Source organism: Herpailurus yagouaroundi, unplaced genomic scaffold, assembly GCF_014898765.1.
Source record: "Herpailurus yagouaroundi ecotype Mexico unplaced genomic scaffold, PumYag 139, whole genome shotgun sequence".
In the NCBI taxonomy this organism is placed as follows: Eukaryota; Metazoa; Chordata; class Mammalia; order Carnivora; family Felidae; genus Herpailurus; species Herpailurus yagouaroundi.
In genome coordinates, this window is record NW_024412394.1 from 22,278,305 (window position 1) to 22,303,793 (window position 25,489).

General features: G+C 38.6%; 1 protein-coding gene across 25 annotated transcripts in view; it reads right to left on the bottom strand.

The window, feature by feature from the left end:
• The window catches only part of DST (dystonin), a 510,899-nt gene that overhangs the window by 81,236 nt on the left and 404,174 nt on the right, over positions 1–25,489 (bottom strand). For all 25 annotated transcript variants that reach the window (XM_040473816.1, XM_040473833.1, XM_040473814.1 and 22 more), the window contains 5 exons: positions 25,176–25,417; positions 23,839–23,968; positions 20,834–21,033; positions 18,642–19,137; positions 15,640–17,111 (listed from right to left, as the gene is read on the bottom strand). In XM_040473816.1, coding sequence (XP_040329750.1) covers positions 15,640–17,111; positions 18,642–19,137; positions 20,834–21,033; positions 23,839–23,968; positions 25,176–25,417 — 2,540 coding nt within the window. The remainder of the gene's footprint in view (positions 1–15,639; positions 17,112–18,641; positions 19,138–20,833; positions 21,034–23,838; positions 23,969–25,175; positions 25,418–25,489) is intronic.

Genomic DNA, 25,489 nt, shown 5'->3' on the forward strand with positions numbered 1-25,489 from the left:
AAATACAGAGTTAGGAAAAGAGAAAAGACTTAGGCAGGCATAGTAAATAGAATAGATCCTTACCCATCCAGCCCCCTCAATGCCTAGTGAGATGCCAAAGAACTTGCAAGAGCACAGAGACCTCACCCCACAGATGTGCTCACACACGTGGCCAGCACAGCAACTCCAGTGACTCTATGGCCACCCCCTGCACTGCCAACCATTTCCCATGCTTTCCCTCTGACTCTCAGTCTCATCCAACTAACAGTCCTCCAGTGCCTGTAACTGGCAAACAAATCTCATGTATTAGAGTAAAATGCAAGTTCCGTGAAAGCAGAAAGTTGTCTTGCTTATAGTCATTCTATGTCCTGGACTTACCACAGTACCTAGCATGTAATATGTACCTAATAATTATCTGCCGAATGCGTGTCAGTACAGAAAAATTGTATTTACATCTCGGAGTGGATGGCGTTAATTCCACAAAAGAGAATACTGATAATATGTTAACTCTTTCATAGACATACAAATGTTTAAAATACAGGACTTAAAGGATTCCATGAAGAAAAAGAGATGAATTTAACCAAAGAAGGGAAGTTTCAGCTAGATACTAAGACACGGCCGAGTTTGGGGTTTGAGTCATTACACCACAGGGCACCATATAATATACCAACAGTCCAAGTAAATGAACAGTTAACAGAATATATGGAAACATTAAAAAGGCAAGTAACAAAATAATACTTAAAAAATTACAGAGGTAGTATGGAAAATAATTTTACACAGTATGGAAAATAATGGAGAAGCTACAAGAAAAACTGTCTAGACTCTGGCCTAAGGCATGGCGCACAAGATAGTTCTGTGTTATTGCATGTATGAGTAAATTTAGGAATAGCAAACAAATAAATGATCATTTCCCTTAGAAGTCTCTCTGCTAAAAGCCCGAGTTTCTTCTTGTATATAAAATCCTTACAGACAATTTCCATACTGGCTAATTGTTTCTATACAGCAGTGCTGAATATAAAAAGTCAATTACGCATAACCAAAGAAATAAGAACTCCTCAAATCACTGAGGAAAAAAAAAAGTTTTCATAATTCTGTGGCAAGGTGGTAAAAATAGAATTTGAAACTGAGATGCTACTTCTTTTCTATACCACTTTCTAAGTTAACTACTTCTAGGAACTAAGAGCTCTGGAGAGGTTTTACTACTTACAAAAAAGAAGGAGGGACAGTAAGAAAACTGCTGCATTCTTAATTCCAGGAACTTGTCTGGTATAGAAGGATTCAGGGAAAAGTTCTACATTTCCTGTCAGATAATGCTCAGGGCAAAAAAAAACTAAGATAACATTCTAGTAAACTGCCTTAACCCCTGATCTTGGTTTTAAAGAAATCAATTTTAAGGCTGCATATCAGAGTAGGTCTGGGTGAGTCGTAATTTTCTGAAGTGCTACAAAAAATATACTAAGGGTTAAAGAAGAAAACTACTAAGGAATCTGTATATTCCTAAGGGCTCAATTACTTCCTACAAATAGACTGCAAAATCCTTTACATTAAAAAAAAAAGTACTTTTAAGCTTTTAAACTAGTATGTCATCTCACGCAAGCTGAAGGAAAGGGCAATGCTGCCTAGAGCAATGACTTCATAGGCTGGGAAGAGGAACGTTTCTGATACTGTCGAAATTCCTTATCTCTCAGTGGTAACAAATACCTATGAAGAGAGACTTTCCCCCTAATCTAACCCATAAGTACACAAACACAAAGCTTAAAATAAAATAAAATTACCTCTGAGGCAAAGTTTACCAGAAGAGCTTTGTAAAAATACCAAAATAGCTGAACTTCAATCCGAGTGGGAAGAAAAAAATTACAGGCTTGACAAACAGCCTCTACTTATTACAAGGCTGCACCCTTTACTTTCTTACCTCCTTCACTGCTCACAAAAAGTTAGCAGCTATAATGACTGCAAAATACAGCACAGCTTCTCTACTTCTGTGTCCAGAGCTACTGACAGAATTCTGATTTTCAGCACATTTTAAATGTCCTTAATTTGAGTAGCCTACTTCGCAGACCACAACAATAGAATACTGTGTGTTTGTACCTTCATGACTAGGCCTGCTCAACCTTAATAAATACAACAGAACTACCCTTAAATGGCAGAGTCTTAAACCACAATTTGTGTAAAAGCCTCATGTTCACATAAACTCACAGTGGAAGCACTCTAAATGCAGGGGAACAGCCCAGCACCTGCACAAGCAACAGTAGGAATCTAAACAGCTGGGAATAATCATTCTTAAAAAAAGGTCCCTAATTAAGTTGTTACAATGATCACCTTATCAATACCTGGCATCTTGTGGGGTATTAGGCAAACTCCCAAAATAAAAGACTGGATTTGATCATTATTAGAAACACTAGTGACCACTTTAAAAAGGAACCACAAACGCCCGGCATTGCAGTCTCACATTCCCCATTAATTACCTGAGCTGACTGAAAGCCATTACAGACTGTGTCCAATATTCCTGCCTGGGCCCTTGCTTTTCTGGAAGCTGCTTGCTTTCTTACTGGTATGAATTTCGGGGAACGCTTTATTTGGACCACCTCCATCTCCCGGGAATAAAGGGGCACCTCCACTGCCTCTTTAGATGCAACGCTGGATTCTTCCGAATCATCTGGTGTCAACACGGTCACATTTTTTACTAAACTCGTGCTACCACAATCTGCATCGTTTCCCTCCACATCTGTGAGAGAGAGATGTAAATCCTCAGAATTTTCCAGAAATTTCCCACTTTGTGCCGTGATTTGGGATTCTCCTGATCCATAGGTTTTCCATTCTTCTCCAGTGTTAGAAATACACTGGCTTTCCCCATCTCCTGACATAATCAATGGATCACACTTTACAGTGCTCTCTTCTAAATCATTCTGCAGAAAGCAATTTTCACCATGGATTTCCCTTTGACCATTTGCACCTTTTGTTTCATCTAGTGGAGGAACATCATGCAAAATCATTTTGAAATTTTCATCAGGGTGGGCACTTCTACATGAAAGCAATGGGATTTTCTGCTCACTAATGGAATAAACAGAAAAAAATGGCCTGTATTGCTCTGCCATATGAATATCTTCAGCTGAAGATAAGCTTCTAATTCGTGACTGGTCTCCAGTTAAAATGCCCTGTTTTTCTTCCCTCTCTGCTGGAGGGCTACATAAACCAGAGTCATCCTCCTCCGACGTTAGAGAATTAGTACCCCATCTGCACTTGCTGGCCTTGGGAACAGCATCTGACATATCAGTAGGTTCAACAAAAGAGCTTTCACTTTTGTTTGCATAATCCATAAAATTGGCTGGGACAAACATTCGCCATGACCGTCTATGTTCTTTCTTTTCTGCATGGGACTTGGCTTTGGGTAATCCGGTGGTTCGAATGATATCACTATTTAGTTTGAGCGCATCAAAGATCATCTTTTCATCTAGTTTGTTAGCTTCACGACCTCTCAGCTCAAATACACTGGAAGAAGCAAGGGCACCGTTAGAGCATAGAGAACTAACATCCAGTGTTCTGTGACTGTAGGGTAAAGTCCGATCTGTAAAATGCCTGGAAGAGAGGCTACCCTTTGAACCAGAGTCTATCTGTTCATTCAGCCTAACAGTATCATAGATTGACCGCTGTGGGACATAACAGTCTTCGATATTTAGGTCCTCCTCTTCTTCACCTTTCCCTACACATGGGGGATTCTGACGTAAACAGTCTGGTCTGCTGAGTGGCTTCCCCATTTTGTAGACAATTAAAACAAATATTGCAGTTCTTGACACAGAAAATAAGAAATAAGGTAAAGCATCTTTCAAAAAAGTATACTTCTGGACAGCACTACGAAGTGTCGTCAGCATAAAGACACGCTCAAACAATATAGGTTGTGATACAGGAGGTGTTTAAGGTCATCAGTGCATCAGTCTTAAATGCAACTATCCTTTTACCTGGTTGTTTTTAAAATGATTCTTAAAAAAATAAAGTGCATTGAGAACAAAGAACAGAAATCTCCTTCCTCCCCCCTTCCCTTATCCCCCCAGGTTCCCTTTCACATACTCCAAAACACAGAAAACAAACAAACACACACACTTAACAGTGGCTCAAACACTCAAAACATTCCACTGTCAGTCCATTTCCCTTTTTAGTCTAATTTTGCATCTGAGATTTCCAGGTTAAAATTTCCAAATGAGCAAGCATTTTAACAGGCTAGGCTGAATGTTAATATCGGCAGAACTCTGGTTAACTGTAATCCACTTAAAGAAGGCTTGCAAAACTCCATCTCCTTTATAAATAAACCATGCTTCAGAAACTTAAAAGACAAACACAGGGACCATGTATTGTTCAGGTCAAGGCACAAAAACAAATCCTCAGCGAAAAATACGTTGTCGAATGCTGTTAAGAAAGTTAAATTTTTCTTTTACTTTTTTTGGGTGTAGCTATAAATAATCTTGGTTCAAAAGGCAGTTTTTCTTCCCATATTAAGCTTCTTCGAGGCTACCCAAAGGAAAAAAATAGACTTTTGGACAGCCAAGCCAGGACAATCCAGCAACCGTTTAAAGTAAACAGTTAGAAAGCATGGTGTGCTATAAACTCCCCTTAAAAAAAAAAAAAAGAAAAAGAAAAAAGAAAGTCATTTCCAAAGAGTCTTATCTGATCTTCCTTAAGGCTTATTCCACCTGAGGAAACTGTAGCAAAGAAGAGCTCCGGGTTTCCTCTAAGGCACAAGCAGCGTAATTCACATTCAACTCAAAACCAAGTCTACTCTAACCTTTGGAATTGACCAATTGCGGCCGCGGTTTGGCTTTCATTTTAGCTACAGCTGGAGAGAGGCAGAGGTGGCCGGTGGAGGAGGCAGAAAAGGAACTCCAGCAGGGACGTCCTGCGCGGTCCCCAGCTCCTTAGGGCAGTACGGTCCTCGGGAGGCATCCTCCCGAGCCAGGGCGCTTCCAGCAACGCCCTCTCTCTTCAAGCAACAGCTGCTACGTCCCTTCGCAGAGCAGCGCTCCGGGCATGCAGCTCCCTCTCTTCGCTGCTACGCCCTCCCTCGACTTAACTTCGCCGTCATCTTTTCTTTGACTCCTGGCCCCCTCTCGGGAGCCGGCGGGCTGTTTCAGGGGGAGGTACCTAGAGGCCGAGCGGCTGCAATGCAATAGCTCGGTGGTGACATCAGCGTACATCAGACCCAGTCATGGAGCTGGGGAGAGGGGCGGCTCGAGTTCAGAGATCCTCGAAATCCCACCAACTATGGAGTTCAACATGGGGAGAGATCCGAAGGGCCTGCAGAGGCAGAACCTGACACCAGGGGCTCCCCGAAGGTATCCTTTCGTCAACGCCGGTCACGGCGCTCATTTGAATATTAAATAGCGGGGGCGGAGGGGGGGAGGTAAGAAGAAAGGGACTACACAGGTCACCACCTTTCGGCTGAAACCACACCCTCATATGCTGCAGTTGCACACCGTTTAAGTAGCATTTGCGATGCAAAGTGCGGATCACTTTGGATCCAATGTTGAGTCATTCCTTTTAAAAGCCCAAGTTCAAGTCTAACTGTTCTCCAGAGCAAATTATTCCTGTGGGCACGGCCCTGAGCACCGCTGCCATGAATATCAGTAGTTACTAATAACCCCACACAGTCCCCTGGAGCTTAATGCAAGGCCCAGGCAAAGATCAAGGGCAGTCAGTAACTCTGGATATTTAATAAACAAAATCACTTCCACAGATTGTTATCTATTGAACGCTCTTTGAAAACAGTGAAAATAAATTCAGCAAGAAAAACCTTAACCTCTGTAAGAAAAATTAATACTTTTAATTAAATATTATAAAATCTATCTATTCTTTAGTTTACAAAATAAGCAACATTACCAGAAGTAGCAGTTACAAATAAAGGTAGATTGTTTTTTCTCACTCTCACAAAACAATCATCATTTGAACATAAATGATGTGGCAGGGAACTTTTGTACTTTTAATAATAACAAAATTATTATTCCAAATATGAAATACTGTTCCAAAATTATTTTTATAAACTTAAGTATTAGATCTTTTAAAAAATCTATCTGTAACCGGAACTCTATATGTAATAACACCCATTCAACAATTATTTGATGCAATTCAGTATGTGGCTATCATTAGGTTGGGGAAAAAAACAAAATATATACATATACACACACACACACATATATAGCCATCTATAAAGAAAAATATGTATAAAAACACCTATCAATATCACAGTATCAATGCCCATTTTTCATAGTCAAGAAGTGAAATATTTCAACAAGCACTAAATCCTATGGTACTTAAGCACAGAGGCTATTGTGAGATGCTAATAAGATTTTTTAAAAAGTGCACATGGTTTCCTTGTTTGAACAGTAGATTGGGAACTAGGCTGAGAATTAGAAGAAACCACGGGTTTTACTCCCAACTGTCACTGTACTGATATGTAAGACTGGAAAGCTGTGTATTCATGGTAATATTAATATTAAATTTTCCATGAAATGTGGATGAGTACCTTTCCCTAAACATTCTGAGATCCTCAAAGAACTTTTCCCAAAAATGGCCCCAAATCACCTTAAACTCTAACTCTGAATTATTAGCACAATATTATTTTGGCTTTACATAATGCTAAGAAAAGCAAAATGTAACCTTCACAGTTGAGGTGGCTAGTGTATTTTTTTAAACTACACATGTAATTTGTTCATAAATACAAGCATCATCAAAAAGTGCTATCTATCAAACACCACAGTAAACACTGGCAAAACACTGGTGCACACCCCTGTCCTTATACAATTTCTTATACAAGTCCTTATACAAGGACACCCCTGTCCTGCAGAGATACAGCACCCCTGTCCTTATACAATTTACGGTACAGTGGAGAATACGGATGGGGAAATGGGTACAATATACAGTTTGGAAGTAAGGAGTGCTGTGGAAAAATGCTCTTTGGTGATTATGTTTAAGTACATGCCATTTATTTAATAACAAAATTCCTGTTTTATTAAACTAATTTCAACTAATCCTATAAATGATGAGCCTAATAATTCTGTTTCAAGTTAAAATCTGAACTATTAATGTTATACTGGTATTTATGACAATTATATACATACCTACATGTGTTTATAAAGATATGGATATATAGATATACCTTTGTTACTTAAAATCGCATTCCAAAAATCTATCTGGATAACTAAAGAACTCTTACATTTAGAGCAAAACTAGACTGGTTTATCTCTTCCTCCCAAATCTGACTTATTTACAGCTACTTTATTTTTTTTTTTTACTTTTTAAAAAATGTTTTATTATTTTTAAGCCAGAGAGAGACAGAGCATGAGTGGGTACGAGGCAGAGAGAGAGGGAGACGCAGAATCTGAAGCAGGCTCCCGGCTCTGAGCTGTCAGCACAGAGCCTGATGCAGGGCTTCAACTCACAAGCTGTGGGATCATGACCTGAGCCAAAGTCAGACCCTTAACCGAATGAGCCACCCGGGCGCCCCTGTTTACAGATACTTTAAATGTTAAAGTTTCTGATACTAACAAAATTAAGATATATTAAACTGTTAAATATTAATCATTATATCTAGATCTCTCACATTTTCATAAGAGAGAAATACACAGTGAATAAAATAAGCAAAGTTTTTCTGAAAAATAGTCAACACTGTTATTTCATATATACAAAAGTCATAATGTTAAATGTTCCCCAAATGTGACTTTACTTACTTTATGTTGCCTACTAGATGTGATCTAGCTAAAGTATCTTCTAAAGGCAGATGATTTTGGAAAAGCACACAAATTCCAACTGAAAAATGAGCAAAGTAGAACCACGTTCTCATTTTATTTTTCTAAAGTTAAATTAAGTCTTTGAAAAGAATAATTACTGAAAACTCTTAGAATTAAGTGCAACAATCCATTTCATAGAAAAGCTAAAGGCTAATTTTATCAACTGATACATGGAGTTTTTAGAGCTGAAAGACTGGCGATACTAAGAAACTCAATGTGCAGTAAGTAGAAAATGTGTGAGTAAATGCAATATTATCCATGAAAACTGACAGAAGTATTTTCCTGGCCCAATGGCTTGCTACTGAAATCTGGATCAGAAGGCAAACAAGAAACATGTGATCTGTTGGGGTTTTTTTGTTTTTTGTTTTTTGCCATGATACAAAAATAAGCCTTAGGAGCAACAAATTCTGTTCTTTCTCAAACAGATGCACCACTAGATAATGAAAACTGAAAGAACCCATGTTTTTAGTTTTCAAACTAATAAACTTCTTCACATAAATGACTAAAGGATTTTTGAGGGTATTTATCAGATGGATATGCAATAGCTATTTATTTCAGTGGAAATAGTTTATATTTAAAATAAAGTAGGATATGCAGACCCCACCACAAAGGAAATAACTTTAGAAACACTTAACAGATTTACTGTTTGATCTTGACGGGAATTTATCTTGATGTGAATGTTAGCTAATAGCTTTAATTGGCACTTGCTATTTTTCCTGTGAGTTACGGAAATACTGTTTTTCTTCTATCTTCAATATGGTTTTCAGATGACAGTGGATAAAAAAATTCTACCTAACATAAAGTGATTCTATATGTAACATTATTAATTGAAATATATCCATATGTGCACTGTAACTTCTAAAAGGTAAAGTTCTTTTTTTAAGCCATCCAGTAAGCAAAACCAATGCACCTGTTAATGATCCCCTTCAACTTCCTTCAGAAAACCAAAAACCAGACAAAACCTGAAAACACTTTTCATACTAAAACACTACCAAAGAAATAAAGTAGTCTTAAAATTAAGGTGATTAAAGGCAAGTGAGGAACAGGATATGTGAGTACAGAGATTTTCTCAGGGTATTCTGGTTCCTGGACAGCTCCAAAAGCTCTTCCCTTAACTTACAATCACAGCATTTACCTCTGTGAGACATTGTTTTATGAACGACTGTAGACGGAGACAACCATTTATAAAACATTTACAGGTCAAACTTTTCTTAACAGGAAACCAATGTGTAATTTTATAGCCACAAAGCAAATTCTGTCTCACATGCACAAAGACCCACACGCACCTTTAAGCAACTTTCCACATTAATAAATTATGTAGAACACCTTTTATCTAAAGGGACGCCTATGATAATGACAGAAGCTGCAGTTTTGTGCTCTTGGGGGATTGCTTTAAAATGGTGATACAGGTTTACCCCGTTAACATCAAAACAACCAAAAAAAAAAAAAAAAAAAAAAAAAAAGAATCCCCATCCCTACTCTGCCTTATAAAATCTCTGGCTAAAACTGCCATCAGAACAACCTGCTGTAATTCCCCAATCTTAACTGAAGCAAGAGAAGAGAGGACCACGCAGCATAAAGAGTGACAGCGTTAGTTAGCAAAAAGCAGGAAGAGAACACACAGTGCCAACTTCCCTTTAGTCACTCCTTTCAGTACAGTACATTCTTGTGTTTGATGTATGAAGGGGGGCACCCCTGTGTTATGCTATGTCATATTCTCACATGAGAATATGAGCGATTATTGATAGCACACAGATCAGCGCCAGCTCTTTGGATTTCTCTCTTACCCAGCATGTATGATATTCCTTCTTCCTAAAATCTTAAATTCCATGTTGATGTAGCTGATTAAATGATGTGATCTTCCCATAAGGTCTATGCATCAAGTTATGGTTTCTATAGTGAGAACATTTTCATTTTTAAAAATACTAGAGGAAAAGCATCGTGCAAGTGCCTTGCTAATATACTCTAATTAACAGAAGTCCAGTCAAGTAAGAATTTTTTTCCCTAAGAAAAACTTCTTATGCAACAGCCTTATTTAATATCCTCCTGTTCTCAACAAAAATGGGGAACGATTTGTCATGGACCTCTACATAACAACACGGGCACCCTCTTTAAAATCCACTGTGTTAAAGCGTATCTTTGGATAATTTTATCTTTAAAAATATGGTGACATCACAGATGTTGTTTTAGGATCATTTCATAAATATCTTAGGAAGATATTTGGAAAGGGATTTATTTTAGCAATACTGTTTACAGATAAGGCTCAAACTGCCTGGTTTCACTTGTCTCATGATAACTGGCATTGTAGCTCACCCACTATCCAAATGAAGACACCTGGGTTAAACAATGACTTTACCTGGACCAGAGAACATGTATCACAGCAAATTAGGCAGGTGTTCTATGGTTTCAGCTTGGCTTAAAAATTCTCTGCTCCCAGGACATCTGGATGGCTCAGGTTAAGTGTCAGACTCTTGATTTCAATTCAGGTCATTACTTCATGGTTTGTGAGTTCGAACCTCACATTGGGTTCTGTACTGACAGTGTGGAGCCTGCTGGGGATTCTCTCTCTCCGTCTCTCTCTCTCTCTCTCTCTCTCTCTGCCCCTCCCCATTTCTTTCTCTCAAATAAATTTTTGTAAAAATTTGGGGGGCACCTGGGTGGCTCGGTCGGTTAAGCATCCAACTTGGGCTCAAGTCATGATCTCACAGTTCATGGGTTTGAGCCCCACATAGGGCCCGCTGCTGTCAGCATAGGATCCTCTTTGGAACCTCTGTCTCCCCCCCTTTCCCTCCCTGACTAGTGCATGTGCACAGTCTCTCTCTCTCTCTCTTTAAAATAAACATTAAAAAAATTCTTTGCTCTATGTAGTACTATTTCAATTTTGAAAATAAAAAGAAATTGGGTTAGAGAGCTTTGTACTGGTGATATGTTCTTTTGTGGGGACAAACTGAATGACAATTTGGGGCAGCAACAGAGTGGCCAGAATAAACAGTAAACAGGTTCCGAGGTAAAACATTTTACCATGGCCTAGATAGAGGTGTGAAGGGTATATATGCTTATTGAAACATCAAGTTTCTTTGATCTTCACTGAAATTAAATCAATTCAATACAGTGATAGTGATTACTTCATGATGATCAGAACATCTGACTGGCTGTTGATGACATCACAGGAACTGCTGGGACATGTTCCTTGTATGCGAGTAGGTTACATGTGTCTTTGATAAATAAAAATGTGGAAATATTAATATTACTTAATAACGTCATTTAGACTTGAAGATAATCTTAGGCTAGTAATCTTTACCAGGAGGTAGGGATGGGGGAACACCAAAGGGAATTTTTCCCTTTCTGCCTAGGAATCGATGACAGTGTGCATAGAATTTAATGTAATATAGAGAAGGAGAAAAATGATACTTTAGTTATCAACAGTAATAGAAAACACCTCACACTGCATACATTTTAGTCCAAAGACTAATATTTAGAAGTCAGGAAACATATGGTAAACAGAATTCACACAATCAAAATAGTTTAAAGACTTCAAGCTAACACAAAAGGTAATATTTTCAAAGACTTGGAATAGCTTTCACTGACAGTGAATTAGGACATTTGGTTGAGAATAGCATTTGTTTTTAATTATTATGTTTGGGTTGGTATCTTAAACATGAATTAATTTTGAACTTTCAAGGATATTAGCTGCTATTTCTTAGGATAATTTTTAGGAAAAAAAAATGGAAGCAGAGAGGTCTGCCTTATCTAGTTTAAATAATCCATTACCCTCCCAGTGAATAGAAGACACCTCCTACTGAGTAACTGGGTGATAGCTACTAAGTTTCAGTCATATTCCAAACTTGCTATTATGGAAAATTGTTATAAGATTTTATCCATGATTGGGTTCAACTAAAGCTACCAGATAGAGTAATGTCAAACTAAATTACATTTCAAAGTCTATAATAAAAATAGACCCAGTACTTCAGTTCTCTTCTATTTTTAGAAATCATAAAAACTAATAGTTATTTTTAGCAAACTATTAGTTTTTCACTTGATACAGATTATTCTACTTGTTTTAATTTTCCTAAAATAGTATGTCAAAACTAATGTTCAACCAAAGCCTAACTGTCCAAGGAAAACTAAATTAGAATCTGAATTGTACACAGATTAATTGGCCAACTTAATCAAGAGAGACACAATCAGGAAGACCATGAACTGTCTGGTTCTGTTTCCACCGCAGCGGTGGTGGTCACCGTCATCACTGCATCATTGATGACGTCATTACAGCATCCACGCATCAGGTTCTAAGCCAGGTTCACACACATTTACTTCATGTTTCTCACCACAGCCGGTTTTATAAAACACTTTCATCAAGTAAGTATTCCTGGTGTTTTTGGTTTGAAATGGACAATGGTTACTTAGCTCACCCAAATTAGGCTACAGAAGAGATGACTCAAAATTTCCCAGAGAAAGTATCAGATGTGCATCACGATGAGTCAAACTGACACAGTGTTCTGCATTATTTCCACCAAAACATCCAAGCTGTGATACTTACTACCTGTGTGACCTTGGGCAGGTCACCTAACCCCTGGCTCTCAGCTTCCTTACACAAGATGGGGATCATAATGATAGCATCCATGTTTCAGGACTGTTAACAGAACTAAAGACAGGATTTAGAATAACGTTTAACACATACTAAACCCTCCGTAAATGTTAACTGCTTGTAACTGCTTTTTAAAAAACATACATGTACAAATAAACAGAATTAGTGACTGTATGCCACCATCTTTATTTATCACAACAACATTCTTGTTATTTTTTCCTCTCTGTTGCTGAAATATATTAAATGCAGGTGATTTGTCCACTTGGAAGCTTCTTTTTGAGTCCCTAGGTCTCAAGACACTGAAGTTATGTCAAGATGTTCTTTATTACTAAATTTCATTAAAATCAATCAACTGCTTCCAAAGTAATCAGAAAAGAGACAACACAGCATGCTAAGTGGTTTATTTTAGAAGAAGTGACCACTTTATTTCTCTTCACAATCAAACAGAACAATCTCTGTAACGTTAATGGTAATGATGCTTTAGTGCTTTTCAGTTTGCAAAACACTTTCCATGCAGTGGTGAGATTGCTCGTCCTACCTTGCTTTTTCTTACTTTCAAAAGAATTCTCTGCATGGAGAGCCCATTTTTTTCACTGTATTCATGCTTGGGAACACAAAGAAGGAGGTATCGACAAGCAGCGGCACCAATATTATTACTTTTGCCCATTTTCTTATAAGTAGTTGAAGTTGTAAAGAGAAATGAAGGCCTTTTTCCTACACAAATTCACAGAAAAATCCAGAGAAATGATAGGTTTCACAAAAGCACTGGACATGCTTCAATTTCATTAGGAAGAAGACTACTTGATTACTGTCATTTAAGCATTCAGATTTTGTCAGGGTTCTATAGAAAACTCCAGGGACTCACTTATCAAGCTCTCCCCCAGACCTGTGACGCAGCAATGGCCACAGAACATTTTATTTTTTATTATTTTTTTAAAGTTTATTTATTTATTTATTTTGAGAGAGAGGGAGAGGGAGAGGGCGAGGGCGAGGGCAAGGGCGAGGGCGAGAAATACAGCACAAGCAGGGGAAGGGCAGTAGGAGAAAGAGACAGAGAATCCCAAGCAGGCTCCATACTGTCAGTGCAGAGCCCAACATGGGGCTCAATCCCGTGAACCCTGAGATCGTGACCTAAGCAGAAATCAAGAGTCGGGCGCTTAGCCGACTGAGCTGCCCAGGTGCCCCAGAACGTTGTTTTTCCGAGAGTGAATTCTCTCATAGGAAATCTCTATTTTGCAAAGCAGAAATAGGAAAGTTTGACAGAGTAATTAGGGAAGTCAAATCAACTGTAAGGTAGCTTTTGTGAAAATTAATTAAGGGAAACCTCACTAAAATGGGAAGTTCAGCAGGGGGAGCTCTCATGCCCTACCACTCAGTCCTCAATTGCAAATCCCACAGGAAGAATCAGACCTTGCAGGTGGATACTACTCTACCGCAGGGCAGGCAGAAGGAAGGACTTACCCCTACACCCCGATCCCCACAACAGTCCAGCCAAGGAGAGACAGAACAAGTCAGCCAGTGAGAAGCCGCTACACTTTCAAACCCCAGTTTACTCCAATAGACTTTTTGTTGACAACAGCCTTCTCTACTTCTAGCCTTCCTCCATAAAACAATGTTCCTCTCCTTTGTTCTCCAGACTTGCCTACAGTTTTGCCCCGGCATGCTTGTCCCCCATCGCAATTCTCTGCTATTCTCAAGTAAGTCTATCTTTTGATGGTAAAGTACCTGCCAGTTTTATTTTTTAAGGTTAACACTTCCTTCACCTTCAGAAATCAAGATCTATACAGAATCACAGATTTTTAAGCCCTGAAGGAACCAGGCCTTAAACACATTTTATAAATAGCAAAAGACCATAATAGTAATAAGAAGTTATTTTTCAAAAGTCAGTCACCTAAATAGTGTTATTAAAGATGAGCAAAGGAAACACTATGCCAAGTATAACAACGTAGAATATGATAGTCCATCTGATTCATATTCATTTCTCATGGGAAATAATTTATAGTTTTGCAAGCTCTATTTTCATTTGGCCTTGTTTTATCCTTTATGTGCTAGTGGTGGGACTTACCGTCATACTGGTCTTTACTGCAAAGCAAAACATACCTCATGAATAGAACAAGACCCACGCCAACCCCAAAGACTAATATAGGTCCCATGCATTCCCAATACTTAGGACCTCCTCGGTGCAGGGTTGAACCTGTCTTTGTCCACTGTGGAGATGCAACTCTCACTCATACTGTCATAAATGAGGTCAAAACCAGTGACACTGAATGCTGCCCACCATTTTTATCTAATGTTCCATTTATTAAGCATCACTCAGTGCCATCAAGTGGCAGACGTTTCTCGGCACGGAGGAGCTTGCAGTCCAATCAAAAATAATTTTTTTCCTAATCCTCTGGAGTGTGAGCCCAAGATCTTTGTTTTATAAAACCAGGATTACAACATGGAACTCCACTCTGCTTTTACAAATATGAACTTCTGGAAGAAAAAGTTTACAAAAGAAATTAAATTAAGAAGGATAAGAAGACTATAAAAAGGGAAAGAGCAGGAACAGACTATAATTCACCATCTAAACAAAATGCTGGGAGACAAACATGAAGAGAACAAGCTTTTTGTGTTATACGCTGGCCTCTGCAGCAGAGTTCAAAACATGGCTTTGCTCACTCCAGATGTCAGTTGTAAATGACATCAGACGCAGACTCTAAAATGTTAGTTTTAGGCTTGCCTAAAACTTTTCAAGTACCCTTTGACCTCTTGATGTTATCTCAGGTTTTATTCCATGAGGGCCCAAATCCCTAGTAAGCTTGCAAGTCCCCACATGCCTGGATGTTACCCCCATAACATGCTCCTTCAGGCTCAAACGCTCGCTACATGACAGCCATATTAGAAGGTTCTACAAAATAGGCAATCTCCTTCAGATACCAATTATAAATTTATTTTAATAATGAAAAATAATAAAAATTTATTTTTCTAATAAAAATAAAAAATAAAGATATGAAATAAAAATTCTCTTTAAAAGTAAAATTAAAAATTTTTTTTTTAATTTTTTTTTTCCAACGTTTTTATTTATTTTTGGGACAGAGAGAGACAGAGCATGAACGGGGGAGGGGCAGAGAGAGAGGGAGACACACAGAATCGGAAACAGGCTCCAGGCTCCGAACCATCCGCCCAGAGCCCGACGCGGGGCTCGAACTCACGGACCGCGAGATCGTGACCTGGCTGAAGTCGGACGCTCAACCGACTGCGCCACCCAGGCGCCCCTAAAAATTTTTTTAAATATAAAAATGAAGAATTCCCTACCTTGAACACATTAAGCTGTTGGTTAATGGTCTCTGTTTCCATACCAACAGGGCCTTGAGACTCTTCATGTTCTTCAGCCTTCTGAAGCAGAGTAGAGAATTCCTTCAGTTTGCTGTAGAATTCTTCAAGACGCTCAACCGTCCCTTCAACTTGCTCTTCTCGGGCTTGTGCTCGGTCCAGTAACTTGTTGCATTGTTTGCTTAAAGCTTCCAAGTCCCTTTTTATTCCAACAAGATCAGGAGAGGTTTCTTCCATGGCCAGCATCCTCTTGCAGGTTTTATTAGCATTGTCGTTGCTTGCTATGAGGGCTTCTAGTTTCTTCAGGAAGGCTTTGATATCCTCCTTTTGCTTTTGCAATGTTTCTACATCTCTCCCCACTGGGGCCATACTATCTAGTTCATCATCGAACTCTGCAAACTGAGAAAACATTTCTCGGATGGTATTCTGGAAATGCCCAATGCCCTGAAGCTTGGTTTCTAAGAATGAACACCTTTCATCAACCTGTTGACTCAATGCACTATGTTCTTGAGCTAAGGTTTCTGCTTGTAATAAAACATCAGAGGTTCCCTTTGAGTCTGAAGCTTCTACCACAAGGTCTTGTGCAAGCCCTTTGACCAAATCTACCTGATGTTTCAAGGTCTGAAGCGTCTTCTGCTGAGTCTGCAACACAGTCAGGTATTTGTTACTGTAGGCCTGGGGTCCTAAGGAATCATAGACATCTAGCTGCTCCTTTGCACACTGAAGCTGCCTTTTAGCTTCTTTGGAAACTTCTTGAAATTCTTTAAACTTCTGGGCCATGTTCTCCAGAGAGAACTTCTTACTGTGAAGTTGCTCGGTGACCATGTCTACTTTCTGGATCAGTGATTTATTCTCATCTGTAACAGCCTCTTTATCTACCTCACAGACACTGAGCAAGCTATTGGCTGCATTGTTTAGCAGTTCTACCATCCCCAAGTGTTGGTTCATTTCCTTCTGCAGAGACTGTAACTTGGCAACAGAATTCTCTGTTTCAGCAGGATCCAAGCAAAATTTTATTTCCTCCAGGTTATTTTGACATTTGTCTATCCATGGCAGGAGAGTCTCTACATGCTCTCTGTACTTGAGGGCTTTTTCCAGTGAATCTTTTACCCTGTCTTCCCGCTCTTTCACCTGTTTATTAAATCCATCCCAGTTGGTTTTAATTGAGTTAAGTTGTAACTGTAAGGCTGCCTTCTCAGACCCTTGTGTTTTTAACAAGAGATTTTCACCTTCTGCAATGGTTTTTTCATAAATATTAGACTGAGCAGACAAAGTTTTACTAAAGTCTTTCTGATCTTTAATTAAGGACTCCAAGACATCGAGTTTGGCTGATATGGGAGGACACTTGTTTTGCTCTTCTTTCTTTGTATCCAGCCAAGCCTGAAAGTCTTGAGACATTTGCTGAAATTGGTGAGAGCTCGCACAGGCTGACTGAAGGTGCTCAACATGATTCTCTAAAAATGAAATCACAGACATGTTTATTTTTCATCAAAACGTAATTCTGTCTGCGAAAAGCCAAGAGAAAGACCACCAAATAAACGTACAGAACTGGCTAAAAGGAAAGCCTGTTAGCACTAACTGTAAGAACTACAAGTGAGCTCAAGTCCGACATGGAGGCTGAGGAGGAGCAGGAGGGGAGCACCACAGGAAGAACAGAGGCTGTCAAGGCTAGATCCTGGAGCCAACTCCATTCTAGTACGAGGAAGTGATAACTGTTCAGAGTTCACGGTATTCTGATAAATAATCCATCTCCTGTAAAATCTGACTTTTCCATTTCCGTGATTTGTACCTGTCATAGGGCACTACGGAGCACCTGGGGACTACAGGGGTTAGGGTTCCAGCCTGGCCTCTCAAAATGCTGGAAGACCCTGGACAGATGACTAAACCTCCAAGCCTCATTTCCCCAAATGTAAATTGGCAAAATCAATAGAAGCTATTGTGGCGATTAAATGACAGCACATGTAAAGTTCTTAGCTTACTGCCTGTCACATAAAAGTGGTCATAACAGGAATAATCACCAACACGCTAGCTAATATTCATTACCAACATCCTGTCAAAATAAAGGAGTAAATCTGAAATGGCTGCTATGATCAATAAATAAATCCAATCAATTAAAAAAGTATAAACTGAGTATTTACTAGGTGCAAGGCACTCAGTGTTACTTTCAAACAGAACAAAGATAGCAGCCAAATGCAGGCCATTCTAACGTGCAGTAACTCACTACCACTGCCTCTGACACATCCTGGCTCATCTGTCACAGAATTATGGCCACAGTAGGTGAGAGAGAAACATAGTGCCAAATGCTTCTCTTTCACACATTTCTTTAGAAAAGCTGTCTGCGGCAGAATGAAACAAAGTAACTGTAGATGAGAAAATGATACAAAGCCTTTTTAATAACTGTATTCATCTGTTTTTCTGATGCAGTGAAACTGTCACAAGACAAAAACGTTTAGATCTTTTACCTTATTTTATTTATTTTTTATTTTTTTTAATGTTTATTAACTTTTTGAGAGACAGAGACAGAGTGTGAGCAGAGCAAGGGGCAGAGAGAGAGGGAGATGCAGAATCCAAAGCAGGCTCCAGGCTCTGAGCTGTCAGCACAGAGCCCGACGCGGGGCCTGAACTCACCAACTGTGAGATAATGATCTGAGCTGAAGTTGGATGTTGAACTGACTGAGCCACCCAGGTGCCCCAAACATTTATATCTTTTAAAAACCAGGTTGAAATATCTGAAATTTCAATGGGCCTTCGTTCAAGGGATTTTTGCCAATTTTGTGTGCAGAATTTCCCCGATGCTGCATCTGCACGTGAACACAGAATGACTCTCTGTGCTCATGTGAGTGGCCCCTTCTCCATCTACAACTTCAGTGAGGGCAGACTCTCTTTAGGGTCCTAGCTTCCTGGCAACAGCTTGGAAATACAGAGCAGGCAATACTTGATCTCTATTTCCAGGCAATATATGTATTAAAAGAAGACAGACGAACCTGTTTTTTGTTCAATATCCTTAAATGACTTTATGATGCCTTCTAGTTGCCTACTCAGTTCTGCTTTCAAGTACTCTTCTTTAACCAGTGCTGACAAATCCTCACAGAGGGCCTGGGCCACCTTTATCTGTTTCATTTCCTGCTCCAGTTCCTGCTTCATTTTTTGGGCTGCTTCCAACTGCTGGTTCATGGCATCAGGGTGTGTGCTCACGGCCGCACTGGTGATGAGTTTATTATCCAAGTCACTCAGTTTATCAGAAAGGCTTCTCAGCAGGCTTTGATACTGTGTGCTCTTAATAATGGCTTGGTCGATCCAGTCACATCTGTCACTCAATTGTCCTGTTAGGCTGTCCCACTTTTGGGTCACAGCTGCCAGTTGCTCTTTCACAATCCCATGGAAAGAGGGGTGTTCACCAGGTCTGCTCAAAATGCTCTGACCAGCTGCAGTTAGCTGCTCATATTGAGGCTTCCGAGTATCAAATTCTTGCAGCAGGATCTAAGGCAAAGAGGTAACAAGGGTAAATAAACATACAAGTTAGTGGATAATTATGGAAAATAGAGCTTTGAGTTTCTAAACAGACATAAATGGTATTTACTTATCTAGTTTTTACTTTTGTTTTTTAGTTCCTGTTTTCCTAGCTTTTATTTCAAGGGCAGTGCAATTATCTTAAATTAATCCAAAGAGCAGTGGTGCTTCACAGAGATAACATTTTGTCTAAAATAATATCCCTCAAAGGGGAAAAGAGAGTAAATATAGCAGTCTGGGCAAAATGAACAAAAACCCATGTACAAATTTTCATATACAAAGACCAGCATTGCTATTGGACAAATTCATATCACACAAACACCAAATTTGTATTTTCCTACTTGTAGTTGTCTCTTGGTAGGATATTTTAAATGCTCTATAGCATTTTACACCAAAGGAAATGTTCAGTGATAACAATGTTAGAATACATTAACTCATGGTGCATTGATTTATAAAAGCTCTTTTAAATATAAGATTATTGACATTTATACTCTATATAAAAATTTTAGCCAATAAATCATGTTGCTCAGAATGTGCAGGCTCAACACTAACTCTCGTTATAAAATGAATGATCTAAAAATTTCCTTTTTATATTAAGTTTTTAAATGTTTATTTATTTTGAGACAGTGTGCGTGCATGTGTGTGAGCCAGTGGGGAGGGGTGGCTGGGCGGGGAGGGGCAGAGAGAGAGAGAGAGAGAGAGAGAGAGAGAGAGAGAGAGAGAGAGAATACCTAGCAGGCTGCGTGCTATCAGCGCAGAGCCTGATGTGGGGTTTGATCCTACAAAATGTGATATCATGACCTGAGCCAAAAACAAGAGTCAGACACTTAAGCAACTGAGCCACCCAAGCACCCCCTAAATTGTAGTATAATATTTTATCTATCTTAGGGAGACTACCAAGACTAGGGGCAATTGTTTCTGCCAAATATTTATTTATATCTTTTGTTTTCACTATCTTCAGGGTAAGAACATATATGAACTAGGACATGTTGACTCTAAACTACCGAGACTGATTTGTGTTTTCAAAAGTATAGGATTAGCCGCACTGCTCTAATACCACTCCACATACAGGAGGAAATCTAACTGGAACCACAATGGAGCTTTTTCTATCTGACTTAAATTTCATGTATTTTTTTTCTCCTTGTGGATTTATCCACTTTGTAATTAGACTGGTCTAACCCACTCTGTTTCAAGGTTCCCTCTCTGTTTTGCTTACTCTTTCTCCTCTTCTTATTCTGTCTTTCCACCCCTCAGGGCTGTATTGCATGAGTTTTACAAGTTTCATTATCTTCTACCACAATCAAAATGAATAAAACCTCAAAGGAGCAATTTCTAAACAATAAAAAGCATATACCAGCTTCTCATAAAAACGTAATTACTTATACAATCACATTAATATTTCAAAGAAGGCCCTTTTTAACAGGGTCGGCACAAACCACAATATGACTCAAATGATCAAGGGACTTGACACACTCATGGGCTCAGGAGACTGATGCCTCCTGGCTTTGGTTCCCTGGGGGTTTCCCCACTAACCTCAGGATGTTATCTTATGGGCATCTGAAACATGACAAATACACTTCAAGGCAGTTTAAGCACATACTGTCCACAGCTAATGTATTTATAATGAAAACACTTGTCTTATTAAGTCAAGTCATGTAACACTCACCTGCACCTGCTGCCTTTGTGTGTTTAGCATATTTGGGTCAATTGACAAGGGCCCAAGAACACTGACCATCAGTTCTTTCTCCACAAGCCACTGTTTTAACTGAGCCTCTACAGTCTGGAATTGGGTTAGATTATTAGAGGATTCTTCCAGTTTTTGTTGTCTATCAACTGTTAATTGATTGAGTTCTTGCCACTTAGAATCTAAAAGAAAAAGATAAAAAATAAAAGAGGTGTTTGGTTTTCATACATTAATATCACTACATGTATGAAGACTGCAGGATAGGACTCAGAATGATACATAGGTGGCTATCATTGCATCTTTGTAACTCTTCTTACACAGTCGATTAAAGCCGACTCTAAGGGTTAATGGCATTTAATGATACAGATTTTATGATGCTGGTGCTGGGTATCAACCGAAGTACATGAAAAATAAATTTGAATCTGACCCTAGAAGATAACATAGAATAATATGGAATATTCCTTAAAGCAAACAGGATCCAGAAATCCTCGTTTCTTCTAGAGGTCCTATACAGTCTGTTTATTCAACAATAACTGCCCTACTAGAACAATGAACATTAATTCTTTCCTTTAATAGGAAATCTTCAATGATCAATTCTGGGCAAATGACTCCCACATTTGTATATCCATGCCCATTCTATTTTATTTAAATCACCACTGACAACCAGCTGCTTGAAAGTTACACTAGGAAATCTCACCAACCCTTCACACTTAACATAAAAAAATCACTTTTTATTCCTATTGAAACTGTCAGATTTTTCCGATTTTAGATTACTTTGAAAGGTTATTCTCTCTTCCACGTCACTGAGAAACAATAATTCAGAATGTTCTTTCATGACTCTCCGAACTCCTATATCCTTGATCATAAAACCTGAAACCCATCCTTTACATTCCTAGTGCCTAACTCCATTTTGGTCCTCACCATGGTGTGCCTAGACTAGTGTTTCTCAAACCCCAGCTGCATTAGAATGACCTGGAGGGATACAGGTTGCTCGGCCCCATCCCCAAAATTTACAATTCAGGAGGTCTGAAGTGGGGGCTGAAATTCTGCATTTCTGGAAAGTTCCCAGGTGACACTGATGCTGTTGCTCTCAGGAGCACACCTTTGAGAACTATAGTCCTAGACTACTAGTCTTACCACTGGTTTCCTTGTAATTAGGGTATCCCAGCTGCAACTAATTTGGTTCTAAAATAATTTCCCTTAAAAATCACTTAAATATGTCATTTCTGTGCTCGTATCCTTCAATAACTAACTCCTCACCACCTAGATGATAAAATCGGAAGACTTCTGCCTCACATTCAAGGCCTCCCACAAACGGACCCTAATCTACTAACAGTAGAGGGTATGCAGTCTTAGATGAAACCTCTAACCTAGCCCTGTTTATCCTACCATTATCATCCAAACAGGCTTCTGCTTACATAAGCCCCATACCTAACACAGCCCTATCTCCTCTCTGTATACCCCAGCTCTGTCCTTCATCACAATTCTACTAGATTTCTCTGCCAGGAAGGCTTTCAAGCTGTTCCCACCCTCACACAGTATGCTCTCTGAGGCCAAGAGTTATTGACCAGCATTTGAACACATTAGTCACTCAATAAACAGTTACTGATGGGCATGATTAGTTGACCTGACAGATTTTTTCATCTAGCACAGTACAATAAATGGCTGTTTTTAATAGAACCCAGTACTGAAAACCTCACCTAATAGCATCATTCTATATGGCATGTTCCAATCAAATATAATCTGACAACAAAATAATGCAATTCAAATAATGAATTGGGAGGGAGAAATATCAAAATCTTATCGGGAAGATTTTTTGAAATATGCATTTCTTACTCTCACCCCTATTCTCAAATATCTTGATAATACTGTCCTAAGTAACTCTGATACCCCAGGTGACAGCCACTGAATTAGGGACAAATTAATTATAATGCAAAAGGAGTCTATAGTTGGACTAAATATAGCTTTGAACATTAAGATCCCTTAAAATAACTTTTGAAACTAAAACATATTTACAGATTTCTAAATTTATCATAGCATATCTGACTCTAATGGAAGGACAATATTTAGCTAAACATAATGGAACAATTGAAAGTAAAAGAATTCTAATTATAATCATAGTAAACACACAGCAGTTATTATGTGCCAGGTACAGCTTGTCTGAGCCGTACACACATTAATTCATTGAATTCTCCAAATAATACTATGAAGTAGGGAAAATTAGTACCATTGTCTTACGTGCATTTTCCTTATCATTATAATAGTGAAATGGGGTGATAAGATAATAGAGCTTGGGAAGGAAGTTCCTTGTTTAGGAGAAACCGTTTCTATGGGGACAGGATAGAGATGGGAGGATAACTCTACCTAAAGAGTGAAAATCACTAGATTTCTGTAGGGAGCTACTTTTTAACCCTGATGGGGGAAGAGAAGAACACACAGTAGGGGCCAAACGAGTCCCAGAAGGAACTTCATGAAGGAGAAGGGAGTTTCCAGACCAAAGGGAATATATGTGTGTGTGTGTGTATGTATGTATGTATGTATGTATGTATGTATGTGTATGTGTATATATATATGTGTGTGTGTGTGTACATAATACATACACACACACACACATATACACATGTAAGGAATATTTAAACTAAAATATAATAAAGTATAAAAAAATAGAAACACCAAAAATCAAGTAAAAACCAGTAATGAAAACATGTTACTCAGTGCACAGCATTTTATTTCCCAGTATCTACCCTCTTCATAAAACTAAACTTATTTATGGTGTTTAGCAAAAAAATACAAGATATGCCAAGTCTCAGTACAATATAATTTGAAATGGCATTTTTAAATATGCAACATTTTAAACACGAAACATTAAGGCAAATTCAAAAGTAAACCGAGGCTGTTGGATAATTTTTTTTCTGATAAAGACTGTGATTAAAAAATAATTGTGCTTCTTTCTATCGGTGGACTCTGGTTTAAGTAACATAACATACCAATTTCTGTCAACATCTGTTTCCATTTGGGGGCCTCAGGAGTATCTGGGTTCTCCTCCAACAGCTCTGTCAATTTGTCTTTCAACTCCTGCACTTTGTTTACATTTTGCTTCAGTTCTGCCTCAAATGACTAACAAAAGGAAAAAAACTGTGTTAAAGTATGTCAATATCAAAAGACAAAAACACAATTACAACAGACGAAAATATCTACTGTTAGGTGCTGAAATGAGTGAAGACCAGAATTCAGCAGATAATTATTCTCCTTTCCTCTTCTTAACCAATCTTCAACTATCTGATAAAGGAATCCCAAAGAGGAACACTACTACTGTGGAGAAAATTACTCCACTTTCTGTGGAGAAAATTACTCTACACCCTAGTACCTAGGAATAATTTCTTATTATCCTCAAACAAATCCCTTTGGAAAAAAGGAAGATGGCATCAATATTGCAACTGAGAAGAAAATCAGTCTGGATAAAAGCTGCCAGGTTTGAGAATCTACTAGTGAGTCAATGCTTTTCTGGATAACACATTATAGAATTCAGATATAGTAATCACATTTGTAGACATTTTTGCCATAATTGCCACAAAAAGTCATTTCCCCCATCTTGACAGTTGTAGAAAGAAATGCCATCTATTGAAGAAAGGGAAAGCATAAGCTACCCTATTTTATGCTGGACAGAACACCTGGTTCTACACCTACATAAATCTTTTCTAATAGTTGACTGGTTAAAATCCCAGACTTAACATGATTTAAAGGTGGCAAAGCTGGGGCATCTGGTGGGCTTAGTCAGTAGAGCATACGACTCGTGATCATTGTAGGTTGTAGGTTTAAGTCCTATGTTAGGTGTAGAGATTACGTAAGAATAAAATCTTTAACGTTTTATTTTTTGAAAGACAGAGAGACAGAGTGTGGGTGGGGGAGGGTCAGAGAAAGAAGGAGACACAGAATCTGAAGCAGGCTCCAGGCTCCATGAGCTGTCAGCACAGAGCCTGACATGGGGCTCGAACCCACTAACCGTGAGATCATGACCTGGGCCAACCAAAGTCAGACACTTAACCGACTGAGCCACCCAGGCACTCCTAAAAATAAAATCTTTAAAAAAAAAAAAGAAAGGTGGCAAAGTTACCCCCAAACAGTTCACTCATCTTTGTAATGTCTGTGTGTAAAACAGATTCCTATTATCATCACTTTCTACAGAAAAACATATGAAACAAAACTGGCAAATTATTTGCTGAAGGTTATAGAGCTAGAAATCACAATAGGGGTCCTGAGGGTCCCATCTGAATGCTAGTCTGTTCTTTTTTAGCTCTTCAATAAATATATCCACAGAATATACCTTGTTCTGCTCAACTTGAGTCTTCACAGCTTCCGCATCTGTAGGTGTAGGTGCCTGATGCCATTTTGTTGCAGTTTTATTCATCTTCTGTAGCCACTGCATCATTGCACTTGATTCTTCCTGAGCCTTTTGCAATTTGGAGAGTTTGCTATTCAGTTCAGATATTTTGTCCTTAAGTAAGAGGCCAAGATCTTCATAACCATGGCTTATGTCAGTCATATCCTTTTTAATGGATGTTAACCCTAAAAGTAAAAAAATAAAATAAAATAAAATCAGATGGACACATTTTCAAGACGGTTTAGAGTTAGAACTCT